Source organism: Arvicanthis niloticus, chromosome 1, assembly GCF_011762505.2.
Source record: "Arvicanthis niloticus isolate mArvNil1 chromosome 1, mArvNil1.pat.X, whole genome shotgun sequence".
NCBI lineage: Eukaryota > Metazoa > Chordata > Mammalia > Rodentia > Muridae > Arvicanthis > Arvicanthis niloticus.
The window spans coordinates 4,584,825-4,604,994 of record NC_047658.1 but is presented as its reverse complement, the minus strand read 5'-3'; the positions used below and the strand labels follow the sequence as shown (position 1 = coordinate 4,604,994).

General features: G+C 52.2%; 2 protein-coding genes across 4 annotated transcripts; one reads left to right on the top strand and one right to left on the bottom strand.

Moving 5' to 3' along the window:
* Nucleotides 1-3,774: 3,774 nt before the first annotated feature.
* Nucleotides 3,775-13,299, top strand: Gsk3a (glycogen synthase kinase 3 alpha). Its single transcript, XM_034500126.2, has 11 exons — nucleotides 3,775-4,207; nucleotides 5,822-6,009; nucleotides 7,585-7,668; nucleotides 7,824-7,934; nucleotides 9,509-9,639; nucleotides 9,729-9,835; nucleotides 10,636-10,733; nucleotides 10,822-10,917; nucleotides 11,501-11,687; nucleotides 11,980-12,072; nucleotides 12,631-13,299. The coding sequence occupies exons 1-11, from the start codon at nucleotides 3,925-3,927 to the stop codon at nucleotides 12,702-12,704; spliced, it is 1,452 nt and encodes a 483-aa protein (XP_034356017.1). The 5' UTR covers nucleotides 3,775-3,924; the 3' UTR covers nucleotides 12,705-13,299.
* Nucleotides 11,264-20,160, bottom strand: Znf526 (zinc finger protein 526). Of its 3 annotated transcripts, none has more exons than XM_076929839.1 (3): nucleotides 20,005-20,060; nucleotides 17,286-17,378; nucleotides 11,264-17,194 (listed from the first exon to the last, which is right to left on the bottom strand). In XM_076929839.1, exon 3 carries the CDS (start codon nucleotides 17,175-17,177, stop codon nucleotides 15,174-15,176), a length of 2,004 nt encoding a protein of 667 aa, XP_076785954.1. In that variant the 5' UTR covers nucleotides 17,178-17,194; nucleotides 17,286-17,378; nucleotides 20,005-20,060; the 3' UTR covers nucleotides 11,264-15,173. The 3 variants fall into 3 exon arrangements, with proteins under 3 accessions (XP_076785954.1, XP_076785960.1, XP_034355994.1); XM_076929845.1 differs by having other exon boundaries at nucleotides 17,286-17,352; nucleotides 20,005-20,051; XM_034500103.2 differs by lacking the exon at nucleotides 17,286-17,378 and having other exon boundaries at nucleotides 20,005-20,160.
* Between the last annotated feature and the right edge of the window lie 10 nt (nucleotides 20,161-20,170).

The following is a 20,170-nucleotide window of genomic DNA, read 5'->3' as shown; positions in this document are numbered from 1 at the left end:
GATGCCCAGGGCCAGAAAGGAGAAAGGGGTTCCCTCAAGGTCATACAGTTGCTAAGAGATAAGAATGGGAATTGAGAACTCCGCCTGTTGGACTGGCTTCACTATATAATTCCATCGAGTGCAGCCCTGAGGGGGAAGGAACATTGAACTGGCAACTGCTCCCCACCCTGTACTTGAACTTCAGCATGTGGCAGCCCTGGAGTGGGTGCTCCGGGGTGGTGCTGACCAGGACCGGGAGACTGGCAGCAAGCAGGCTCCTGCAGCAGCTTGTGGGCAACTGCTCCCTCTCCTGGGTGACGGAAGCCATTCCCCAGGGTGGGAACCACTCGGTTATTTCTGGAAGTTGGGATGAGACATATCTCCTGGCAACATAGATGCAGCTGAGTTGCTAGTGGGGTGATACAGAAAGGCGGATGTTGTCATTGCAAGAAAAAAAGCAGGACTGGCTAGTCCCCTCAAAGTCTTTTTTTTTTTTTTTTTTTTAAAGGCAGGGTTCCTCTGAGTAGCCCTGGCTGTCATGGAATTCACACAAAGAGACCAGGCTGGCCTCCAACTCAGAGATCCGTCTGCCCCTGTCTGTTGGGATCAAAGGCATGTGCGGCCACCGCTGGCCTTCAAAGCACTTCTAATCACATGGCTCCTAAGTGTTCAGCTTCAGAACCCCTCCAGAGGACAGGTCATGATCTAATCAAACTTGTTGTCCCAGATTCTGGCTGTGTGGGATGCCACAGGTGATTTTTGGCCTTAAAAACAGTAGCTCCTCGCCCACCTGAATCCATTTGGAGGTCTGGAACATTTCCTGTAAAAAGATGCCCTGAGCTTAGTGTGGTGGCACATGCCTTTGCCCTCGGTACTGGGAAGGCTGAGCTTTGCTACAGAACAAGATCCGATTTCTTCCTCCTCCTCTCTGCTGCTCTTCCATTTTGCTTTTTCATGACGGTTTCTCTGTGTAGCCTTGGAATTCTATAGACCAGGCTAGCCCTGAACTCAGAGGTCTGCCTGTCTCTGCCTTCTAAGTGTTAGAACTAAAGGTGTGCACTACCACGCCAGCTAAAACCCTATTTCTTTTTTCTTTTTTCTTTTTTCGGTTTTTCGAGTCCCGGACCTTTCAGAGACAGGGTTTCTCTGTGTAGCCCTGGCTGTCCTGGAACTCACTCTTAAAACCCTATTTCTTTTTGTTGTTGTTGTTAAAGAATTATTTATGTATGTGAGTACTCCGGAGCTGTCTTCAGACAACAGAAGAGGGCATTGGATCCCATTACAGATGGTTGTGAGCCACCATGTGGTTGCTGGGAGTTGAACTCAGGACCTCTGGAAGAGCAGTCAGTGCTCTTAACCTCTGAGCCACCTCTCCAGCCCCAAGACCCTATTTTAAAAGAGAAGAAGGGAGGGATGGGGATGTAGCTCAGTTTGTGGAGTGCTTGCGGAGCACACACAATTCTCATCACCATGAAACTGTCTTGGTGGCACTAGTCTGTAATCCAAGCACAGTACAGGCAGGAAGATGTCTTCAGCTTCATAGTAAATTTGGGAGCAGCTTGGGCCACATGAGACCCTGTCTCAAAAGCAACAAAATCAAGACACATGACTTTGGTCCTGAGATCTTTGCTTCCAACCAGAAAGTCTCCCATAGACCTCTCACGACATTTTACAAAGGGATCCATTCCAACTAGAATTCCATTTGCAACAGCCCTCCTCAAAGTATTTACATGGCTCTCCCAAAGTCTCTTCCTTGTGTTTCTTAGCAGTCCTCCACCCTCGTGGCTGCCCAGATTTTCCCTCATACCTTTCATAGATATCCCTTGAGATTTCTCCATAATATCACAAACAATTGTTTTGCACTGCTTATATCAAAGTCTTTAATCTCTTCATGGATCCCCATCAATTCCTTCAAACATCTCTAAGACCCTCTTAGACACTCGGAGACATTTTACAAATCTCTGAATTCGCCCTCCAATGCCCCACAGATCTCAATAACAAGAGCGGTCCACTGCGCTGGTCTCACGGGTTCTGGCGGCTAAATAATCTGTTCTATCCTGTTACATACCCTAGTGAGATTCTTTGGTCCTACACCTAGGGGCTTGACTTTACTTTTCAACTCCGAGCAGCCGTCAGAGGGCGGCAGCCACCATTCGACTGTGTTACTCCAGAAACTCCCTCTCCAGTGCAGCATGAAGCATCTGAAGGCTTTGCAAAGAGGGAGGAAGTACCCGCGCTTTGCCTTCTGGATAACGTAGTCTTTAGAGGCGTTAGCAGTACCTTCTGTCTCGTTTCGTGTCCACTGAGAATTGCAGTTGGGAAATGACCGAGCAGACAGGACTGTGGGCTTCAGAAAAGCCCCAACAATTAGGACGAACACAGGCTGCGAGTAAAGTAGAGCACAGAGACTCCGTTTCTGAGGCAGGAGAGCTGACAGCATTTTGATCTCTGTCTTTGTCTTTTTCCTCTTAACCGTGCGCGCGCGCGCGCGTACACACACACACACACACACACACACACACACACACGAGTTTCCTACTTTGGAGCGACTTTCCCAGGGTATTAATTGGTTAACGGGCGACTCAATATACTCAGGAAAGCGGAAACTCTTCTTGTAGCCGGCTCCCTTTATTTGGATTATCTAGGATCCTGTAATTTAGGAAGAAGGTAGAAGCAAAAAATTGAGTGGGGGTTCAGGACAGAACTTCTCTCTCTTTAAATCCTGCAACTCATCTTCTTGGTCCTAACCATATTGCTAGGGAAAGGTAGACTATCCGAAAACAAATGTTCTGAGACATGTTTGGGATTGTCCACTGTACTAAATCCTTTGAGAATGCAAGGAGACGTTATTCTCTTTTTCTATATGTGGCCGCTTAGGACTCCTTTTTCCATCACTCACTTATCGATTTAGGTCTTAGACCTAGGGACCAGAGGAGACATTGTAACACATTACAGTTTCCCCTGGAAACTGTCGTCCTTAACCTTTCACCTACACTCTCAGCCACACTACTTCTTTTGGACTACACCTCCCACCAAGCCCCAGAGCCTAACTTCATGAAGAATCAGAGTCCACAGTGGATTATTCCCAGCATGCTTCTGGTTGCTGGTAGCTCCCATCCGCTTCGTCAATAGTAAGGCAGTATTGAACTTCATTTCCCAGAAGACACCAGGCTCACTGAAGCGACGTGCTTAACTCTTGGGGGTCGACTACATTTCCCGGAAGGAACTGCGACACTGCTAACTGGACAGAGAACGCGCGATGCCTATTCCATTTCCTATCCTATGCCTTCCAGTTATAGTATCTACTTACGGTTTGAGAACGACTTGAGACTTCATTTCCTATCGTGCTTTATCAACCATTCTACACCTGCAATGCGGTGAGGGCGTGGTGACGACTCCATTTCCCAGTGTGCCTCACAGCCGGAGTGCAGTGCAGACTCAATTTCCCAGAATGCATATGGTACAGGAAGTTACGGACGGCCCACAGACTAGACGGGTGGCTGGACTCTATTTCCCAGCGTGCATCAGGCTTGGACGCTGCCTAAGGAACTTGCTTTTGCCTCTGTGTAGTGAGTGTGTGGCTCTGACTGTGTTTTTCAAAGTACTTTCAAGTTGGCTTTTGGCAGAGTCGGGTGACATTATCCGGGACTCTATTTCCCGGTGTGCAGCGCGAGCCGTCACACCCCGCCCCCAGCGGGCAGCTACTCTGAGGGCTTGAGAACTCCATTTCCCGGCTTGCTGTGCGGGCCGAGGGTGGTGACAACGAAGCCGACGGCAGAGGGAACTTCATCTCCCGGCGTGCCCCGCGGCGGGCGCTGGGCCGGAGCCGGAGCCCGAACGGCGCGGCCTGGAAGAGGCCGGAGCCCAGGGGAGGCGGCGGCAGAGGCAGCGGCGGGGGCAGCCCAGGCAGCCCGAGCCCCGCGGCCTGGGCCTGCGCTCGGCGCCATGAGCGGCGGCGGGCCTTCGGGAGGCGGCCCTGGGGGCTCGGGCCGGGCGCGGACCAGCTCGTTCGCGGAGCCAGGCGGCGGAGGCGGAGGCGGTGGCGGCGGCCCCGGGGGCTCGGCCTCCGGCCCAGGAGGCACTGGCGGCGGGAAGGCGTCAGTCGGGGCTATGGGTGGGGGCGTGGGAGCCTCGAGCTCCGGGGGTGGCCCCAGCGGCAGCGGCGGAGGAGGCAGCGGTGGCCCCGGCGCGGGCACTAGCTTCCCGCCGCCCGGAGTGAAGCTGGGCCGTGAGTACTTAGGGGCGCCCTGTGGGGTGGTGATCTGGGTTTCCCAAGCGCATCAAACGATCAGATTCTTTCCTGTACCCAAATAGAAGCTCGAGGTCACCGTGCTGCTTCGAGCCGGGATCTGAGCTTTCTGTCTCCCAGATAAAGGAGTTTTTGGGGTTACCATCACTTGGAGTTTAGAATCAGAATTACCAGTACCCGAGAAGCAGAGGTCACAGGTCCTATTCTTCCAGTTATCAAGGTCTCCAGGACTTGACGACGTTGCCATCACTGGAGAATAGGATCAGAGGTCACAGTTACTTGCCAATGGTGATCTAGGATAGTTGTACCCTAAGAGACAAGAATATGATAGCTGTCACCATCCTGTATGAATAGGGGGCTATTCGTTTCCTTTCCATCAAAAATGGGGATTTGGATTGAATATCCTTTAGAAACAACACTGATTCAGGATTATTGTTTCCATAGAACAGGGCCAAGTCGAAACCATAAGGCCTGACATTACTACCTAACCCACTGAAAACATGTAGACCTGTAGTCAGTCGTCAATGGTGGCAGTAAATAATCACTATTGTTTATAAATAAGAATAGATTGGGAATCAACATGGGCTTCTAATCAAGCTCATTGTCAGCTTTCTTTTAAAACAAGGTGGGGGAGCAGCAGTGGAATGGGGGGGCACAGGTGACACCTATTATAAAATATGTTTTGAAGTAGCTGGTACTGGCTCTGAAAAAAATAAATAGCCATGTGGGATTATTTTTCAAAATATCCCTCACTGTCCCTCTCTCAAATTGAATTTGTTGATAAGTTTCCTAAAGGGAGTGGGTCCCTAAGAGTGGCATCTAGGTTTGCTGCTACTCAGAGACAGGGAATTGCAAATCAAAGCTTTCCTCCAAAGGCATCAGGCTGGAATACGCCATCAGCAGTTTTGGAGATTGGCTGTTCCATTTTCAGGCTAGGTACTACCCTGGAGCACACAGAGGCCAGGCCAGTGCCCATAACAATGCAAAGTGTTTGGTAAGAGTAACAGACCCCAACCCTCTAGTTCCTACTCCCAAGTGAGGGTCAGGGCAATGGCTCTTTAGACTAGTTCATTTCTGTTACTTAGGAGCTCTGCCAGGAAGGATTTAGAAGTCAGTTGTCTCTGGCTGTGAGGATTGACAGTTTTTTCCTGAAGAAGGAACGCCCCCATAGTTTCTGTTCCTTTATGTGGAAGGTGGTACTTTGTACCTGCCCTGCAGAAGGGAAAAAAAGCTGGGGAGCCCCATGTGGCTGGATTCTACACTTGGGATGTTGGTGGCCCCCACCAAGTGATTTTACTGCTGTTTTCTAGAAGTAGACATTTGTAGGTGCTTTACCCACCAATGGAAAATAAGTTTGAATGTTGGTGGCCTGCTATATGGAAGGCAGACTTTAGGGTTTCTTGGAGAAGGCTCTAGGATATAACCTCTCCCCATTCTTAGGCATAGAACCCAAGGTACTGGCCTTATGTGTGCCAGACACTTATTCTACCACGGAATAACCATTGTCCCATCCATCCCTACAGTGAACTGAACAGCTTTCCTCCCTGGGCTAGAGAGGAAAGATCAGTGGATTGTATTCCCTTTGTTCCTTAGGTGACAGCGGGAAGGTGACCACAGTGGTAGCCACTCTAGGCCAAGGCCCAGAGCGGTCCCAGGAGGTGGCTTACACTGACATCAAAGTGATTGGTAATGGCTCATTCGGAGTAGTGTACCAGGCACGGCTGGCAGAGACAAGGGAACTGGTGGCCATCAAGAAGGTTCTTCAGGACAAAAGGTTCAAGGTAGTTTGGGTAGAATGGAGGTTTGGGCACTAGGAGTGACTGCTGAATGTACCCAGCAATAGAGTTGGAGCTAGGAATTTCATGTTCTCAATATTAATGTGTGCATATGTATGATATCTGTATGTAAGTATGGTTGGCATGTGTGTGGTATGGTCTGTATGTGGAGATCAGGGGCAACTGCTGGAAGTTGGTTCTTCTTCCACTGTGGGATTCAGGGACTAAGCTCAGAACTTCAAGCTTACATGGCAAACACACTGATCTACTGAAGTATCTCACCAGCTTGAGCCTGGGATTTCACTGGGACTTAAGCATGGGCCCAAGGAGAGGGGAAGGAGGAGAATGAACAGGGGAAGAGGGGAATGTACATTCCAAAACAGCTGAGAGCTAATGTTTACTGGGCATTTCTTCAGTGTAAGTGCTTGACAGGCAAATTTCAAATTCAGTTTACCTGAAGAGGACAGGTACTGCTGCCATTCTTGTTCTAAGTCAGCACAAATGAAGCTGCAGAGTAAGGCCCCTTCAGGAGTAAGCTCTGGCCTGTTTGACTCACAAGTCCTCCTCACAAGTCCAACCCCTTGGCCACATCTCTTCCAGAAGAAAAAGTTTGGTAAAGCTGGTGCTGGCAGCTCTGCAGGTGGTGCAGAATAGAGTCCAGCCTTTACAGTGCTCTTCCAAGCCATTTGTCTTGGTGCTCTGTAAGATAGCTGAGGCCTAGGGAACCTTAGAAAGACAGGGAAATGGATGGATATGCGGTGATTGGAGAACTGGGCTAGGTCCTGGGCAGTGGGTGCTCTGGCACAGGAAGAACTCCGTGGGTTGGGGGATGTCAGTCAATCTTGGGGGAGCTGAGCTGCAGAACTGAGAGGGATCTGGAGAGAGTCCTCAGGCCCTAGAGGATTGGAAAGAGTCCCTGGTGTGGAGTAGGAGATTGGAAGTCTAGAGTCTCAGATCTAAGCTAGGGAAGGTGACAGGGTCAAGGTGAGCCAGGCAGCCACTGCCTGTCTACTGCTGTCAGTGTTCGGTGGTAATGTCTATGTGGTCTAATTTCTTTAGTTTTGATAGTATGTGGGATGAACCAGAGGTTTGCCCATGCTGTGTGAGTGCTATACCAACTGAGCTAGCTAGGATCTATTTTTGAGACAGAGCTGTACTAAGTTGCCCAGGCTGTCCTTGAACTTTTGCCTTAGCCTTCCGAGTGGCTGAGATTACAGACAGACACCACCAGGCCTAGCTTCAGCAAGTTTTACAAGAGATGTTGAGGATTGGCTTCATGAAGGAAATAATTGGCCCTTACGTGTCTCCAGTAGTCAGAGAACTTCTAAAAAGCAGGTTGAAGTAATAAACACATTGGTGGCCCCAGACCTATAGACCTGCAGCTCCCATATCAGGGCAGGGCCAGGGGTGAAGAAATACCGCCCCCCCCCCCCCCCCCCCCCCGCATCTTCTGCCTCCCAACAGGCCTTGGAGCCTTGAGTTTGGGACATGAAACTGCTCTATTAGCAGAAATAGAGGTCCGGGTGCTGGGAGAGGGGGAGGTAGGGGACTGGATGTATTGAAACTTCTTTTTTCCTTAAGAACCGAGAACTGCAGATTATGCGTAAGTTGGACCACTGCAATATCGTGAGGCTGCGGTACTTTTTCTACTCCAGTGGGGAGAAGGTGAGACATTGGGAATCTAAGGTGTGTAGCTCTCCACACTGTGATGCTATCCACTTTCCTGCTTGCCTTTCCTAGAAGGTCCTCTGTGTCCCTCACTGTCCTGCACACTTTCCCTCTTCCCTTCAAATGCCTCACAGCTCCCCTTTGTTCTCCAGAAAGATGAGCTGTATTTAAATTTGGTGCTGGAATATGTGCCCGAGACGGTGTACCGAGTGGCCCGTCACTTTACCAAGGCCAAGTTGATCATCCCTATCATCTACGTCAAGGTAAGTAGGCAGGCCGCTGGAGCACAGGCCCACAAAGCCAGGGGCTCTGGGGCCAACTATGTGTGTGGGTTCCTTCACTTCAGAGTTGGTCTTTGGAGGCTTGTTCCCTGTCCTCAGTTCTGCAGCTTGCAAATGGGTTTGGCTAAGCCCAGGGGACCAGGCCAAGGGGGTGGAAGAGGAACTGTTCCACACAGTAGGATCAGTGTCATTGGGGGTGGGGTGGGTGGGAAACCATAGAGTGGCAGTAAAGATGTGCCAGAAGAGCCAGCAGACCTCTCCCCCACGTCACCTCTCGGCCGGCTCTCTGACTTTAGCACCTTGCACTTGGGTGAGCTGACCCTGATGTGGCTGCACCCGAGGCTGCCGCTGCTTCCATGTTGGGAAGGCAGCTCTCCAGTCGTGAGAGCCAGTCTGTGGCTGTGACTGCTCGGCCAAGTGCACAATGGTTCCAGACACAGCTGAGACCCAGGCCTTGCCTTTGAAGCGCTTTTTGGCTGGGCATGGTGGCACACACCTTTTGTCCCAGCACTCAGGACGTAGAGGCAAGAGGATCTCTTGAGTTCAAGGCCATCTTGGTGTACATAGTAAGCTCCAGGATAGCCAGGACTACATAGAGAGACCCTGTCTTTGAGACAAAAGGACCAAAGAGCTGTGTTTGGTGAGGTTACATGTACCATCAAAGAAATGAAGCTGAGGACCTGCTGCTGTGTAGAACACAGGGAATGCTGGGAGAATAGTGTCATGCTGGCACAGGAGGAGGGTCCCAAAGCAGTTAGAGTATATAGGTCAGGTACTGGATGTCAGGTACTGGCTTAGGCCCAGGAGACTCAGAAGCTTTCAACTCCAAGGTCCTGGCTACACGTAGTGGTGCATGTCTGTAATCCCAGCACTAGGGAGGCTAATGCAAGAGGGTTTCATGTTCAGGGCCAGCCTGGAATCCAGTCTGTCACCCTGTTTTGAAAGAAAAAACCTAAAAAGGTTCCATGGGTAAAGGTGTTTGCTGCTAAGCTTGAGGACCACTTCCTGGGACACAAAGGATGAGCCTGCACCAGCATGCTGTCCTGATTGCCACTTGTGGTCTGTGCACATGTGTAACCCCTTTTCCTCCAGAGGCAGTCATGTACACACAACCAAGATGTTATACAAATTAAAACGGAAAACCCTGCTTAGGTTCTGGTCAGTGGGAGTGGGGAAGGCAGGAAACGAAGCTGGAGAAGACCTGTGCAAGGGGGCTGCTGTCAGCGAGGCCCTCTAGAGCTGGCGGTTTTAGTGCCTGCCCCACAGCCTGTGTTACAGTGTCAGTCATCACAGGGGTGACTGGAGCAGCGGTTCCTCATGTGGGGGCCAGGCCCAGTGTCCGCCATCCTCACAGGCGTCAGAAACTGGGCCCTGGCCTGTCTCCTGAGTCTTCCATGTGATTGCAGCAGGCATTCAAGTTCAGAAGCCAAGGTTTACAGCAGTTCAGGAGCTGAGGCCATGGGGCAGCCAGCAGGGACAGTGGCATAATGTGGGCCAACGGTGTGCTCCGTGGGAAAGCAGTGGACTGGAGTTGAGCTGTGCCCTGCCCATCCTAGGTGTACATGTACCAGCTCTTCCGGAGCCTGGCCTATATCCACTCCCAAGGTGTGTGTCACCGTGACATCAAGCCCCAGAATTTGCTTGTGGACCCTGACACTGCTGTCCTCAAGCTCTGTGATTTTGGCAGGTAGGTCTGACGTGCAGCCTGTGAGTGCCTGAAGGGGTGAAAACCACAAGCTTGGTTTCATGCTTAACCCTGCCCATCTTTTCCCACAGTGCAAAGCAGTTGGTTCGGGGGGAGCCCAATGTGTCCTACATCTGTTCTCGGTACTACCGTGCTCCAGAGCTCATCTTTGGAGCCACAGATTACACCTCATCCATCGGTCAGTTAGGGGACGGGCTGGGGAGTGATGGAGTGATAAGGGCCTACTGTCTGTCCTATACTGGTGCTTCAAGGCTGAGGAGGCTGGTGGTGCTGCTGCATCTTGTTAGAGCAGCTAACCAATAGAGAGCTGTTGCTAGCACCTTCCAGGGGTGGAATAGCCGGCCATAACAGGGCTGGGATTTCAAGTCTGACTTGGCCCCAGAGTCCTCCTCCACTTAGAAACTTCAAGTCAGCCTCTGTTCAGTTGGAGGGAAGGGGCTGGCAGTAACCAGAACTGTTACCATACGGGTACGGCCTGCCCCCAGAGCCTGTCGTTTCCTGTTTCTGAGCATGGCATCACCCTCTTCCAGGTTTGAGGGGAAGGCTGAAATGAGAGCACATACGTGAAAGGAAGGGTTGAAGGAGAATGGCAGTCTGAGGAGCTGGTGAGGTCCTCAGGTGTGAGCTTGTGCCAGTGCAGGTCAAGGTACAGAGCAGGGAGGGGTAAGCAGGCCAGAGGCCAGGTGGTGAACAGCTAGTTCTGGATAGAAAGCTTTCTTGTGGCCCAGAGCACACAGGTGCCAGTGGACCTAGTCAGGCCTTGTGCTAGTCTAGAGAAGTAAAGAGGGGTTCAAAGGATGCATTGGGGTCACTCACCAAGGGCACCAGGGCCATAAATAAGCACACCTGGACTGGAGAGCACAGCCTGGGAGAGTGCTTCCGTAGTGCCTCTCGGATAGCCATGAGAAGCAGTATTGGCAAAGGAGTTGGCTTGGTGGCATCGGCTGTCTAGTGCTTACCTCTGCCCTTCCCCTTCAGATGTGTGGTCAGCTGGCTGTGTACTGGCTGAGTTACTTCTCGGCCAGCCCATCTTCCCTGGGGACAGTGGGGTGGACCAGCTTGTGGAGATCATCAAGGTGAGAACGGGGACAGTGCCAGAGCCAGGAACGCAGGGGTGGGCCTGAGGAAAAGGGCTTTCTCTCAAACCCTCACTTTCCTTTACAGGTACTGGGAACGCCAACTAGGGAACAAATCCGAGAGATGAACCCCAACTATACAGAGTTCAAGTTCCCCCAGATCAAAGCTCACCCCTGGACAAAGGTAGGGGCAGAAATCTGGACTTGCACAGCATGGCTGAAGGGTGGGTCCCCTTGGAGACCAACTGCTCTGGGGACCTGGCTTAAAAATCATGGTTTGCAGAATTGGAGAGATGGCTCAGTGGTTAAGAGCACAGGTTACTCTTACATAGGATCTGGGTTCAATTTCCAGCACTCACATGGTGGCTCACAGGCACCTCTAAGTCCAGTTTCAGGGGATCCTTACAGGCATGCATGTGGTTAACACAGATGTGCACAGGCAAACATTCACGTAAGTAAACAGATTGAAAAAGTAAAAATAAATTACGGTGGGGGTAGTCTCTGAAGTTATCCAGGGAGGCAGTCAACACTTTGAGGCTGTGATGTTTATAGAATTTTAAAAGTTGAGAACTCATAGGTAAATACAAGATTCCCATTTATATGGTGGCAAGCACGCACCAGGATTCACAAGTCATGGACCCGGAGCCAGCACCTGTCTCATGTGTCTGTCTCCTTGATGGGAAGGTGGTGTTTGGAAAGCGGGCTGCCACAGAAGGGCACACGACATGGGTGTCACGGCACCTCTCACCCTCTGAACTAACCCACAGGTGTTCAAATCTCGGACGCCACCTGAGGCCATTGCACTCTGCTCTAGCCTGCTGGAGTACACGCCGTCCTCAAGGCTCTCCCCACTGGAGGCCTGTGCCCACAGCTTCTTTGATGAACTGCGGACTCTTGGAACCCAGCTCCCCAACAATCGCCCGCTTCCCCCCCTCTTCAACTTCAGTCCTGGTGGTGAGCATAGCCTGGGGTCAGTGGAGATGCTGGGGATGTGGAGAGGCTTGGTGTTGAACAGGACTGGGGAGCTGAGAGGGTACAAGGTGGCCCTGTGCTCAGCCAGGTGTCTCCACACTGTACCTGGATGCTAGGCCTTTTCCACTTTTCCACCTAAGAGTCCTGTGGCTAAAGTCTCTTCCACCTGGCCTTGCCAGTAACTGGGTCCTTGTTTGATTTCCCATCCTAACCCTAACTGGCTTTCCATAAGCCTTGCCTCTCCTTGACTGGGTATGTTAATTCTTGTCTCTAGAATTGTCCATCCAACCGTCTCTCAATGCCATTCTCATCCCTCCTCACTTGCGGTCCCCAGCAGGCCCTGCTTCCCTCACCTCATCCTCACAAGGTAAGCCGGGGAACGCTTGTGCTGAGGGTCAAGTGAGGGTTGTCGTTGGCTTTTAACATTTCCTGTGGGTTTTGAGTTGTTGACATCTGATGGCACAGAAGGCGTATTTTACAGTATGTCAGCAACCAGCTTTGTAGGGCAGTGTTGCCCACATTTGTGTTTAAATGCCAGCTGGAAGACCAAGCATTTCTTTGGTCTGAACAAATAAACAAAAAGTTACCCACATTTGAAGATTGGGCCATTCTGGGTAAAAACCCAGATTTTCTGTTTTTAAGGGGAAAGAAGATGAGGCTTGGCAGCCATGGGTCTGCCTCTCTCCTGACTGCAGCTAGACACTGCTGGAGCAGTGTCCAGCTGCCCCTTTTCTTCCATGGAGCCTGGCTCCTTGGTGTAAGCCACTTAAGTGTCACGTTGGCCCTTTGGCACCTGAGTTTGTAACCCTGAACCCAGAGTGACAGCTGTCAATTTCTTGGATAGTGTTTTGAAGCAAGCTATTCTCTTGTGGGTATGGAGCGTGATGCAAAGGCCAACTGTCCCCCTTCCCTCTCCTTCCTTCAGCTTTAACTGAGAATCAGACTGGCCAAGACTGGCAGGCACCCGATGCCACACCTACCCTCACTAACTCTTCCTGAGGGCCCCAACGACTACCCCTCCACGTCCATCTGGGAAGGCCCAAGTGGGGCTTGGAAGGGGGCCACAGCCCATCAAGCTCCTGCCCTGGCTGGGCCCCTAGACTAGAGGGCAGAGGTAAAAGAACTACCCCAGCATCTAGGCCTCCCTCACCAGCCTCACCTTTGTGGTGGGCTTTTTAAAGAGGATTTTAACTGTTTGTGGGGGAGGGAAGAGAAGGAAGGACGGGGTTTTGGGGGTATGAGGACCTTCTACCCCCTTGGTCTCCTCCCCTCCCCCCAGGCTACCACTCCTTCCCCCCTCTCCCATGTCCCTTGTAAATAGAACCAGCCCAGCCCATCTCCTCTTCCCTTCCCTGGCCCCCTGGGTGTAAATAGATTGTTATAATTTTTTTCTTAAAGAAAACGTCGATTCACACCATCCAACCTGCCCTCCCCCTCAAGCTGTACCCCCCTCTTGTCCTCTGCTCCCAAGGCTTCCTCCCCCTCCCCATCCTGGAAGGAGGGGAGTAGGGACAGCCCCAGGTGTCTTAGTTTCCACAGTAAGGTTTGCCTGTGTACAGACCTCCGTTCAATAAATTATTGGCATGAAACCCTTCTTCCTGTCTGGCTGCCTGTTTCCACAGAGTGAGGGGTTCAGGGTTTGTAATGAGTTCCACTTCAGGCAGAGGGACACCAAGAAGCCAGAAACCCCTGTGCCACTTAATGCTTGCCCACCACAGATGTGGAGCCTGCCTATTTCCTGGCACAAACTCTTAACAAAGGAAAGGAAGACCATCCTGGGTGGTCAGTGAGACCCTGGATGATGTGTCTCTCAGACCAAATATCTAACTGCCTGTAGACTCAGTGAGATGGGTATATATGCAGATAGGCAGATTCCCAAGGCCCTGTCTGAAGCATGGTATCCACTTGCTTCACTTCTCTTAGGGGTATTGGCAAGTGGCACCTTGGGGAGGTGGAGTTCTCTTTCTCTCTGTTTCTCTCTGAGCTGGTTTTGAGCTGGTCTTCCAGTATAGCTCAGGGTGGCCTGGAACTCAAGATCATCTCGCCTTAGGATCCCAAATACTGCGATTACAGGCTTGCACCTCTCTGCCTGGCTCTTTCCCTTGACTTTTAAAATATGCTGCAGCCAGATGGTGGGGACCATGGGCAGAAGGAAATGGTATCTCTCCATGGTGCCAAGCAGTGAGTGGGTAGAGATGCTGCAGAAAGGGAGAGAACCTGGGAGGGAGCAACTTTGGGTCCTTCTGATGGATTCTACTGATGCAGAAAAAGTAATTTTGGAACATATCCTTGAGGGGAGTCCAAGCTTCTTGGCTCTGCATCACCGCCAGGGGTACATTTCTGCTCTGCCGGACTGATCTCATCCTTTTAAACAGTCACGAAGCAGGATGAACATGGCTGCTCTGGGTCAAGGGATGGACCAACTGTTTGCTGTGGTCACTGAGGGGTCAGGTCTTACTCAGAACAATAGAGATGGGCCTAAGAGCTGTATTCCTACCTCACAGTCCCTCCCCTCAGCCTGAGACCCTGGGCATTCTCTATGCTGTCCCTACTTGTACAGCCAGGATGGTACACAGGTCCACCTCAGGCCTGAGGGACATTACGTGTCCTGCCTGATGCTGCCTAGCAGATGGGTGTATAATGCAGTTGTAACTGGATGGCCTGCCTGAGAGGCCAGTTTCCTCCTGTGCTGGCAGAGTCCTACTTTTACTTTAGAACTGGCACCACTAGGAAGTCTCTTCTCAGTTCCACTGTCCCTGCACATCCCTACCTCAGCCCAGGAATCCTTAGACCTGACTCTCCATTAGCCTGTAGCACTAAGGTGTGTGAGGGAAGCCTTGGGCACACAGGCTGAGTGAGCCACAGGCAGCACTGTATGGGGGCAGTCAGTTGCCTCTGCTGGGCTGAGCATGCCTGAGTGTAGAACTGTGACTGGTTCATTCCTGGGTCTTCAATGTCACTCAGGCTGAGCTGAGTACTGGGGTCACCTACAGATTTCTTTCCACACTGTCAAAACTGAAATGAAGCAAGCCCCGTGAAACTACGTGCCTTCCTATACCAGGTAGAGCTAAGTCCCAAACACCCCAAGTCCTGGGATGGTGGGGTTGGGGTGGGGAGGTATATGGGAATGACTGGCACAGGCCTGGCGTATGGTTGGTGCTCAATAGAGGTTACCTGATGTTGCTGAGCACCAGATGATGCCGTGCAAAGAGCCTTGGCAAACCCCATTCTGCAATGCAGTGGGAGGGGCTGAGACAGATGATATCACTTGTCAGAGCTTCAGTTTCACCTTGGGCAGGGAAAGGTGACAGGAGAAACCCTGAGGAGTCAGCAGTTAGAAGAGGCCAGCAGGGTGGACCCTGACATGTGGGTGCCAGATTAGCTTGCCAGGAGGGGTCCTCTGCTCCCTTGAGGTGCCTAGACTCAAGCTTGTAAGCAAACCCTCTTTATCATTGCTCTTGTGCCTTGTCACACGAAGGCTGTGTCCAACTGCAGCAGCCCACTAGCTTCACTGGCCCCCAGTGCCGCCTGGCATAGCTGCAGTGTGTCCTCCAGTGCCAGTGGCTGGGATGTCTCGATGATGGCGATGGTCTCCCCAAGCTCTGTGCACATGATAGTCTGCTGAGGTTCAGGGGCTGGGGGTGGGACTGGAGATGGTGACCTGGGAGGCTGTAGTGTCAAACTCCTGGCTCGGGCATGGACCCTCTGATGCAGCCGAAGGCCTGCCATGGCGCGGAACCAGCGGCCACAGGTCCCACAGTAGTAGGGGCTCTTGTTGTAGAGACCAGTGATGGGAAGGCGAGGGGCACGTGCAAAGGCCACAGGCCGAAGGTGTAGCCGCCGGTGCTGCTGTAGGTTGGAACTCTGTGTAAAGCGCTTGCCACAGTCCAGGCATTGGTAGGGGCGCACTCCTGTGTGGGTCAGCTGGTGGCGGCTGAGGTTGGCTAAAGAAGCAAAGGTCTTGCCGCAGGAGTGACACTGGAAAGGCCTCTCGCCTGTGTGTGTCCGCAGGTGGTTGCGCACGTGGACGAGCTTCTTGAAGCCCTTGCCACAGACTCCACACCTGTGCCGCCGTTCAGGGGGGCCGTGCACTGCGCGCCGGTGCCTGGAGAGCCTGGAGGCTGAAGCAAAGGACTTGGGGCACTGTGGACAGGGCAGCTGGGCGGGTGGGGGTGGGGGTGGAGGGGTGGGCTCAGCTGGAGCTGGGGAGACAGTTGCCACCCTGGTCGGGGTTCCGCTTTTCCCAGTGTGAGTTCGTCGGTGATAGAGGAACTTGGTCATGTTGCTGAAGGTCTTGCCACAGCGACAGCGGTGCAGTGGATTGGCAGTATGGGCCCGCCGATGGGCCACCAGTGTGAGCTCAGTGCCAAAGCCACGGCCACAGTCCACACAGAGATAGCGGGCTTCCCCACGATGCAGCCGCTGGTGCTGCTCCAGAGAGGCCGCCTTCTTGAAGACCTTGGAGCAGGTGGTACACTCATGGGTACCACCCACGTGGGCCCGGCCATGAGCCACCAGCCGGTTAGCTGAACTGAAGCTTCGCTGACACTGGCCACAGTGGAAGGCATGGGTGGCTGACGCTTGGCCACGAGATGCCCTTTGGTGTTTTCGGCGTGCCCCTGAAGAGGAGCAATGCTGGGAACAATCGCCACAGCTCTGAGCCGGGTCAGCCGTGGACTTGTCACCTCCCGTGTCATCAGCAGTGAGCTCTGTGGATGCTTCGTCCTCATCGGTCTCTTCATCATCCTCTTCCTCCTCACCCTCCTCCTCCTCATCTTCCTCCTCCTCCTCTTCTAACCCATTGCGCTCTTCTTTCTCCAGGGAGTCAAAGTGGGTGCCCTGATGCTCCAAGAATTCCTCAGGGGTGGCACAAAGGGTGGAACACTCCGGGCACTCGTAGGGCTCCATCTTGACTTCCGGTGGTGGAGGTGGGGGTGTCGGGGGAGGCAAAGGAGGTGGTGGTTCATCCGCTGCACTGGAAAGGTGCTGAGTCTTGCGGTGAGCTACCCACAGCTCAGGTGATGGGAAGAGCTCCTGGCAGTCTCCACACTGGTACTGGATCTGGCTTGCAGACTCCTGCAGGTGGGCATCCTGGTGGGCTAGAAGCTCACTGGGAGAGAGGACGAGCTGGCTGCATTCACCACACTGGAAAGGTCCTTCCCCAGTGCTAGGTACTAGCTCAGGCTCCAGGCCTGTGTCCTGGGTGGTCAGCGTCTCCTCCTCTGACATGGTGAGCAGGTGTTGTTCCTGGTGGGAGAGGACTTCCTCCAGGGTGTTGTAGAGGCTGCCACACTCTGAGCACATGAACTGGTGGTGTTGGAAGAAGAGGGACGAGGCAAGGGCCTCCCCAGAGGTCATCTCAGTCACTGCTGTTGCCATCTCTGCCAGCTCTCCTGACATGGCGGTTGAAATTTCCACTGCTCCTGGTGCTTGTGTTGGTATCTCAGCTACTTCTGCCACCATCTCTGCCATTATGGGGAAGGCAATGCCTGGAGAAAGAAGGGCAGAAGCCAGTGGCACACCAGGAACCCAAGGGGATTGTGGGACATCTCGGGTTCCCTAGCTCATTCCATTACTCACCAGTTTGTCAATCAAGTTGTAGTTCAAGGTTTATGCCTCAGCCTTTCATGGTCCCATGTCTCTGAGCCTGTCGTAGCCACTATAGTCAGGTATCTGCAGGAGAGTATGGACCCCCTGCAGCCTGGCCTTGAATTCTGCTCTCTCTCAGAAACCCAGTGACACCCTTTCTAAGAACACACACGCGCTCAGGTGCACACACACACCTGCACACATATTCTCTCTCTCTTTCCTTCCCGCCTTCAGCCTTTACCCACGCAGGGTCCTCTCTGTGCAGAACCTTTCCTCCTCTCTGGTATTCCCACAGCAAAGCATTTAAGGGAGCAGCAGGAACTGGACTTCCCTCAGCTTGAATCTGAGCTCCCCCACTTTGCCTTCTCTCTCTTGAGATCAGTTTTCTCTCTTGTATAATGGAACTAAAGTCAGACTGACCACGAGGCTTATGGCACTTGGTTAACAAACACCAATATTAGGGTTTATATGCACCTAGGATGGCCTCAAACTCACTCTGCAATAGAGGGTAGCTTTAGAGCGATCCTGCCTCAGCTTCCCCAGCAGTGGGATTCTGTGTACCCCACACTTAGGATTCTGTGCACTACCACACTTAGCACCTGGGATATAGACCTCTCCAACCTGCCAGGCTGTGTCCCAGGCTGTCTGGTCTCAACCTAATCCAACCACTTTCACACAACAGGAGCCTACAGTCCATTCTAAGAACCCTCCTTAAGCCTTCTGCTTAAGCCCTACATTTTAAGGAGATTTTACTTTTACTTTATTATACCTTCTTAATGGGGTGGGGAGAGAGCATAGAGGTAAGATAACAACTTGCAGGATCAGGTTCTCCCACCATGGGGGTTCTGGAGTCAAACTCAGGTCATCAGGCTCAGTGCCAATTGCCTTTATCCACTGAGCCACCTTAAAGTGCCACCCCACCCCCAACATTTTTTTCTTATGTTACTGTGTGCCTGCATGCATGAGTATAAGTCATGGCATACGTGTAGCATACAGAGGACAACAACTCTATGGAGGTCAGAGCTCATTCTTTCCTCCCATATTTATGTGAGGAAAATTACGTTCAATCTGAGGATTGAACTGGGGTCATCAGGGCTGCATGGCACACACCTTTACCTTCGGGGTCAGCAAGATGGCCCGTTTTTGTTGTTACTGTTTAAGACAGATTTTCTCTGTGTAGCCCTGGCTGTCCTGGAACTCAGATCTGTAGACTGGGCTTGCCTTGAATAGAGATCCACCTGCCTCTGCCTCCCAAGTGCTGGGGTCAAAGTTGTACACCACCACTGCCCTGCTGGTTTTGTTTTTGGGACAGAGTTTATGTACTAAGGCTGGCCTTGATCTCAGGAAGTACACAGGAAGGAAGGTCTGGTTCTCAGTCTTATTTCCTCTGCCTCCCAAGTGCCAAAGGCCACCTTCTTTACCTCTGCTCGTGCCAGGAGTGTGTACACTTTAGCTGGTAGCGCTGGTGTACAAGCTGCTCCCAGAGGGCAGAAATTTTAGTTTCTTCACCACAGAGGTGTTTCTAGTGCCAAGAAAGATGCCCAGCACACAGGAGCTACACAGACTCACCCAGTGACTGACTAAGGCTCCCTGTAGAAGTGATGTCCTGGGACCTTAACCATCCCTGTGCACACTACATGTCTACCCATTCTACGTATCTCCACAACACACAGCCCAGTGCAAGGCCCTGTTTTTAGTTGGTGACCAATAAACCATCCACGGATAAATGACTTGCTAAATGCTCCAGACCCAAACTTCCCTTTTCTACCGATTCCAAATACCCCATTAAGTGGGTTTTGTTTTGAAGCATCTCATTACATAGCTCTGGCCTATCTAGAACTCACTATGTAGGGCAGCCTGGCCTCAAACTCACAGATATCTATTGGCTTCTACCTCCCCAGTGCTGGCAATTGAAAGCATGTGCCACTACACCTGGTTCCTCATCAAGTCTGAACCATTCCACCAAGGATTTTCCTAGGAACAATCAAATGGGCTGGGGGTTGGGGAGGTTAGCATTTTGCCTTGTTTACAGCCCCACTGACAAGACAGAACTTCTCCAGCTTGGATCAGAACATGCTATATGGCTTGTAGCAGGTAACGAGTGGATGCACAAGCTTTACAAAGTATAGATGAGCTCACACACAGAAAAACAAGGTGTATAGGGCCCAATCCACCATGTGTTCACTGAATCTCATCCAACATAATCCTTCCAAAACTCCTTAAACATGCACACAATCGTAATAGCACTGTCTTTCTAGAAAGTAGCTCTGGTATCCCGAAATGGGCACTTTAGCACCTGCGTTCCTTTTCCCCCTAATCCTACACCATGTCAGGGGGTAGGTGGAATTCCGCTAATACCTCTGTATACAGAAAGTACATCTATCTAAGCACCTCCACCAGGGGCCTGAAAGTTCAACTTTCCCGCTACACTGCTTTTTTTTTCTACCAGATTCCTCTGCTCTGCAGCGTGAGAGCCCCCTCCAGGGGTGGGGTGTGAAAGCGAGCTCAAGCAGAGTCCAGCACACAGCAGGGGCTCCACCAACGCCTCTAGGGCACACAGGAAGGAGCTGTCGATCATCCCGGCAGACCCAAGCGCAGGCCCCAAGGTTCTCCGACCCTTAGCGTACCTTTCCCTTTTCCTCCACTCTCTCCCTACACCCAGCGCTCTCTTCCCTGCCCGCCCTGCGGCGCCCTCACCCATCTCTCTTACCTCCAAGCAGCCCCTGCCGCTCTTGACACAGACCCTCCACTCCAGGAGTGTGGGACCCTTCACTATCCACGCCTCCTATTGGGCGGTGCTCTCAGCCAAGGCAGCCAATCAGAGCTGATAGCGCAGGGCACGCGCCCTCGCGCCTGCGTATTGAGAGTCAGGCGGG

Excerpts from the sequence above, each read along its gene's own strand:
- Gsk3a (XM_034500126.2), top strand. The coding sequence starts at position 3,925 with ATGAGCGGCGGCGGGCCTTCGGGAGGCGGCCCTGGGGGCTCGGGCCGG. Across the intron at positions 6,010-7,584 it reads TTCAGGACAAAAGGTTCAAG|AACCGAGAACTGCAGATTAT; the intron begins GTAGTTTGGGTA and ends TTTTTCCTTAAG. Across the intron at positions 9,640-9,728 it reads AAGCTCTGTGATTTTGGCAG|TGCAAAGCAGTTGGTTCGGG; the intron begins GTAGGTCTGACG and ends CTTTTCCCACAG.
- Znf526 (XM_034500103.2), bottom strand. The coding sequence starts at position 17,177 with ATGGCAGAGATGGTGGCAGAAGTAGCTGAGATACCAACACAAGCACCA.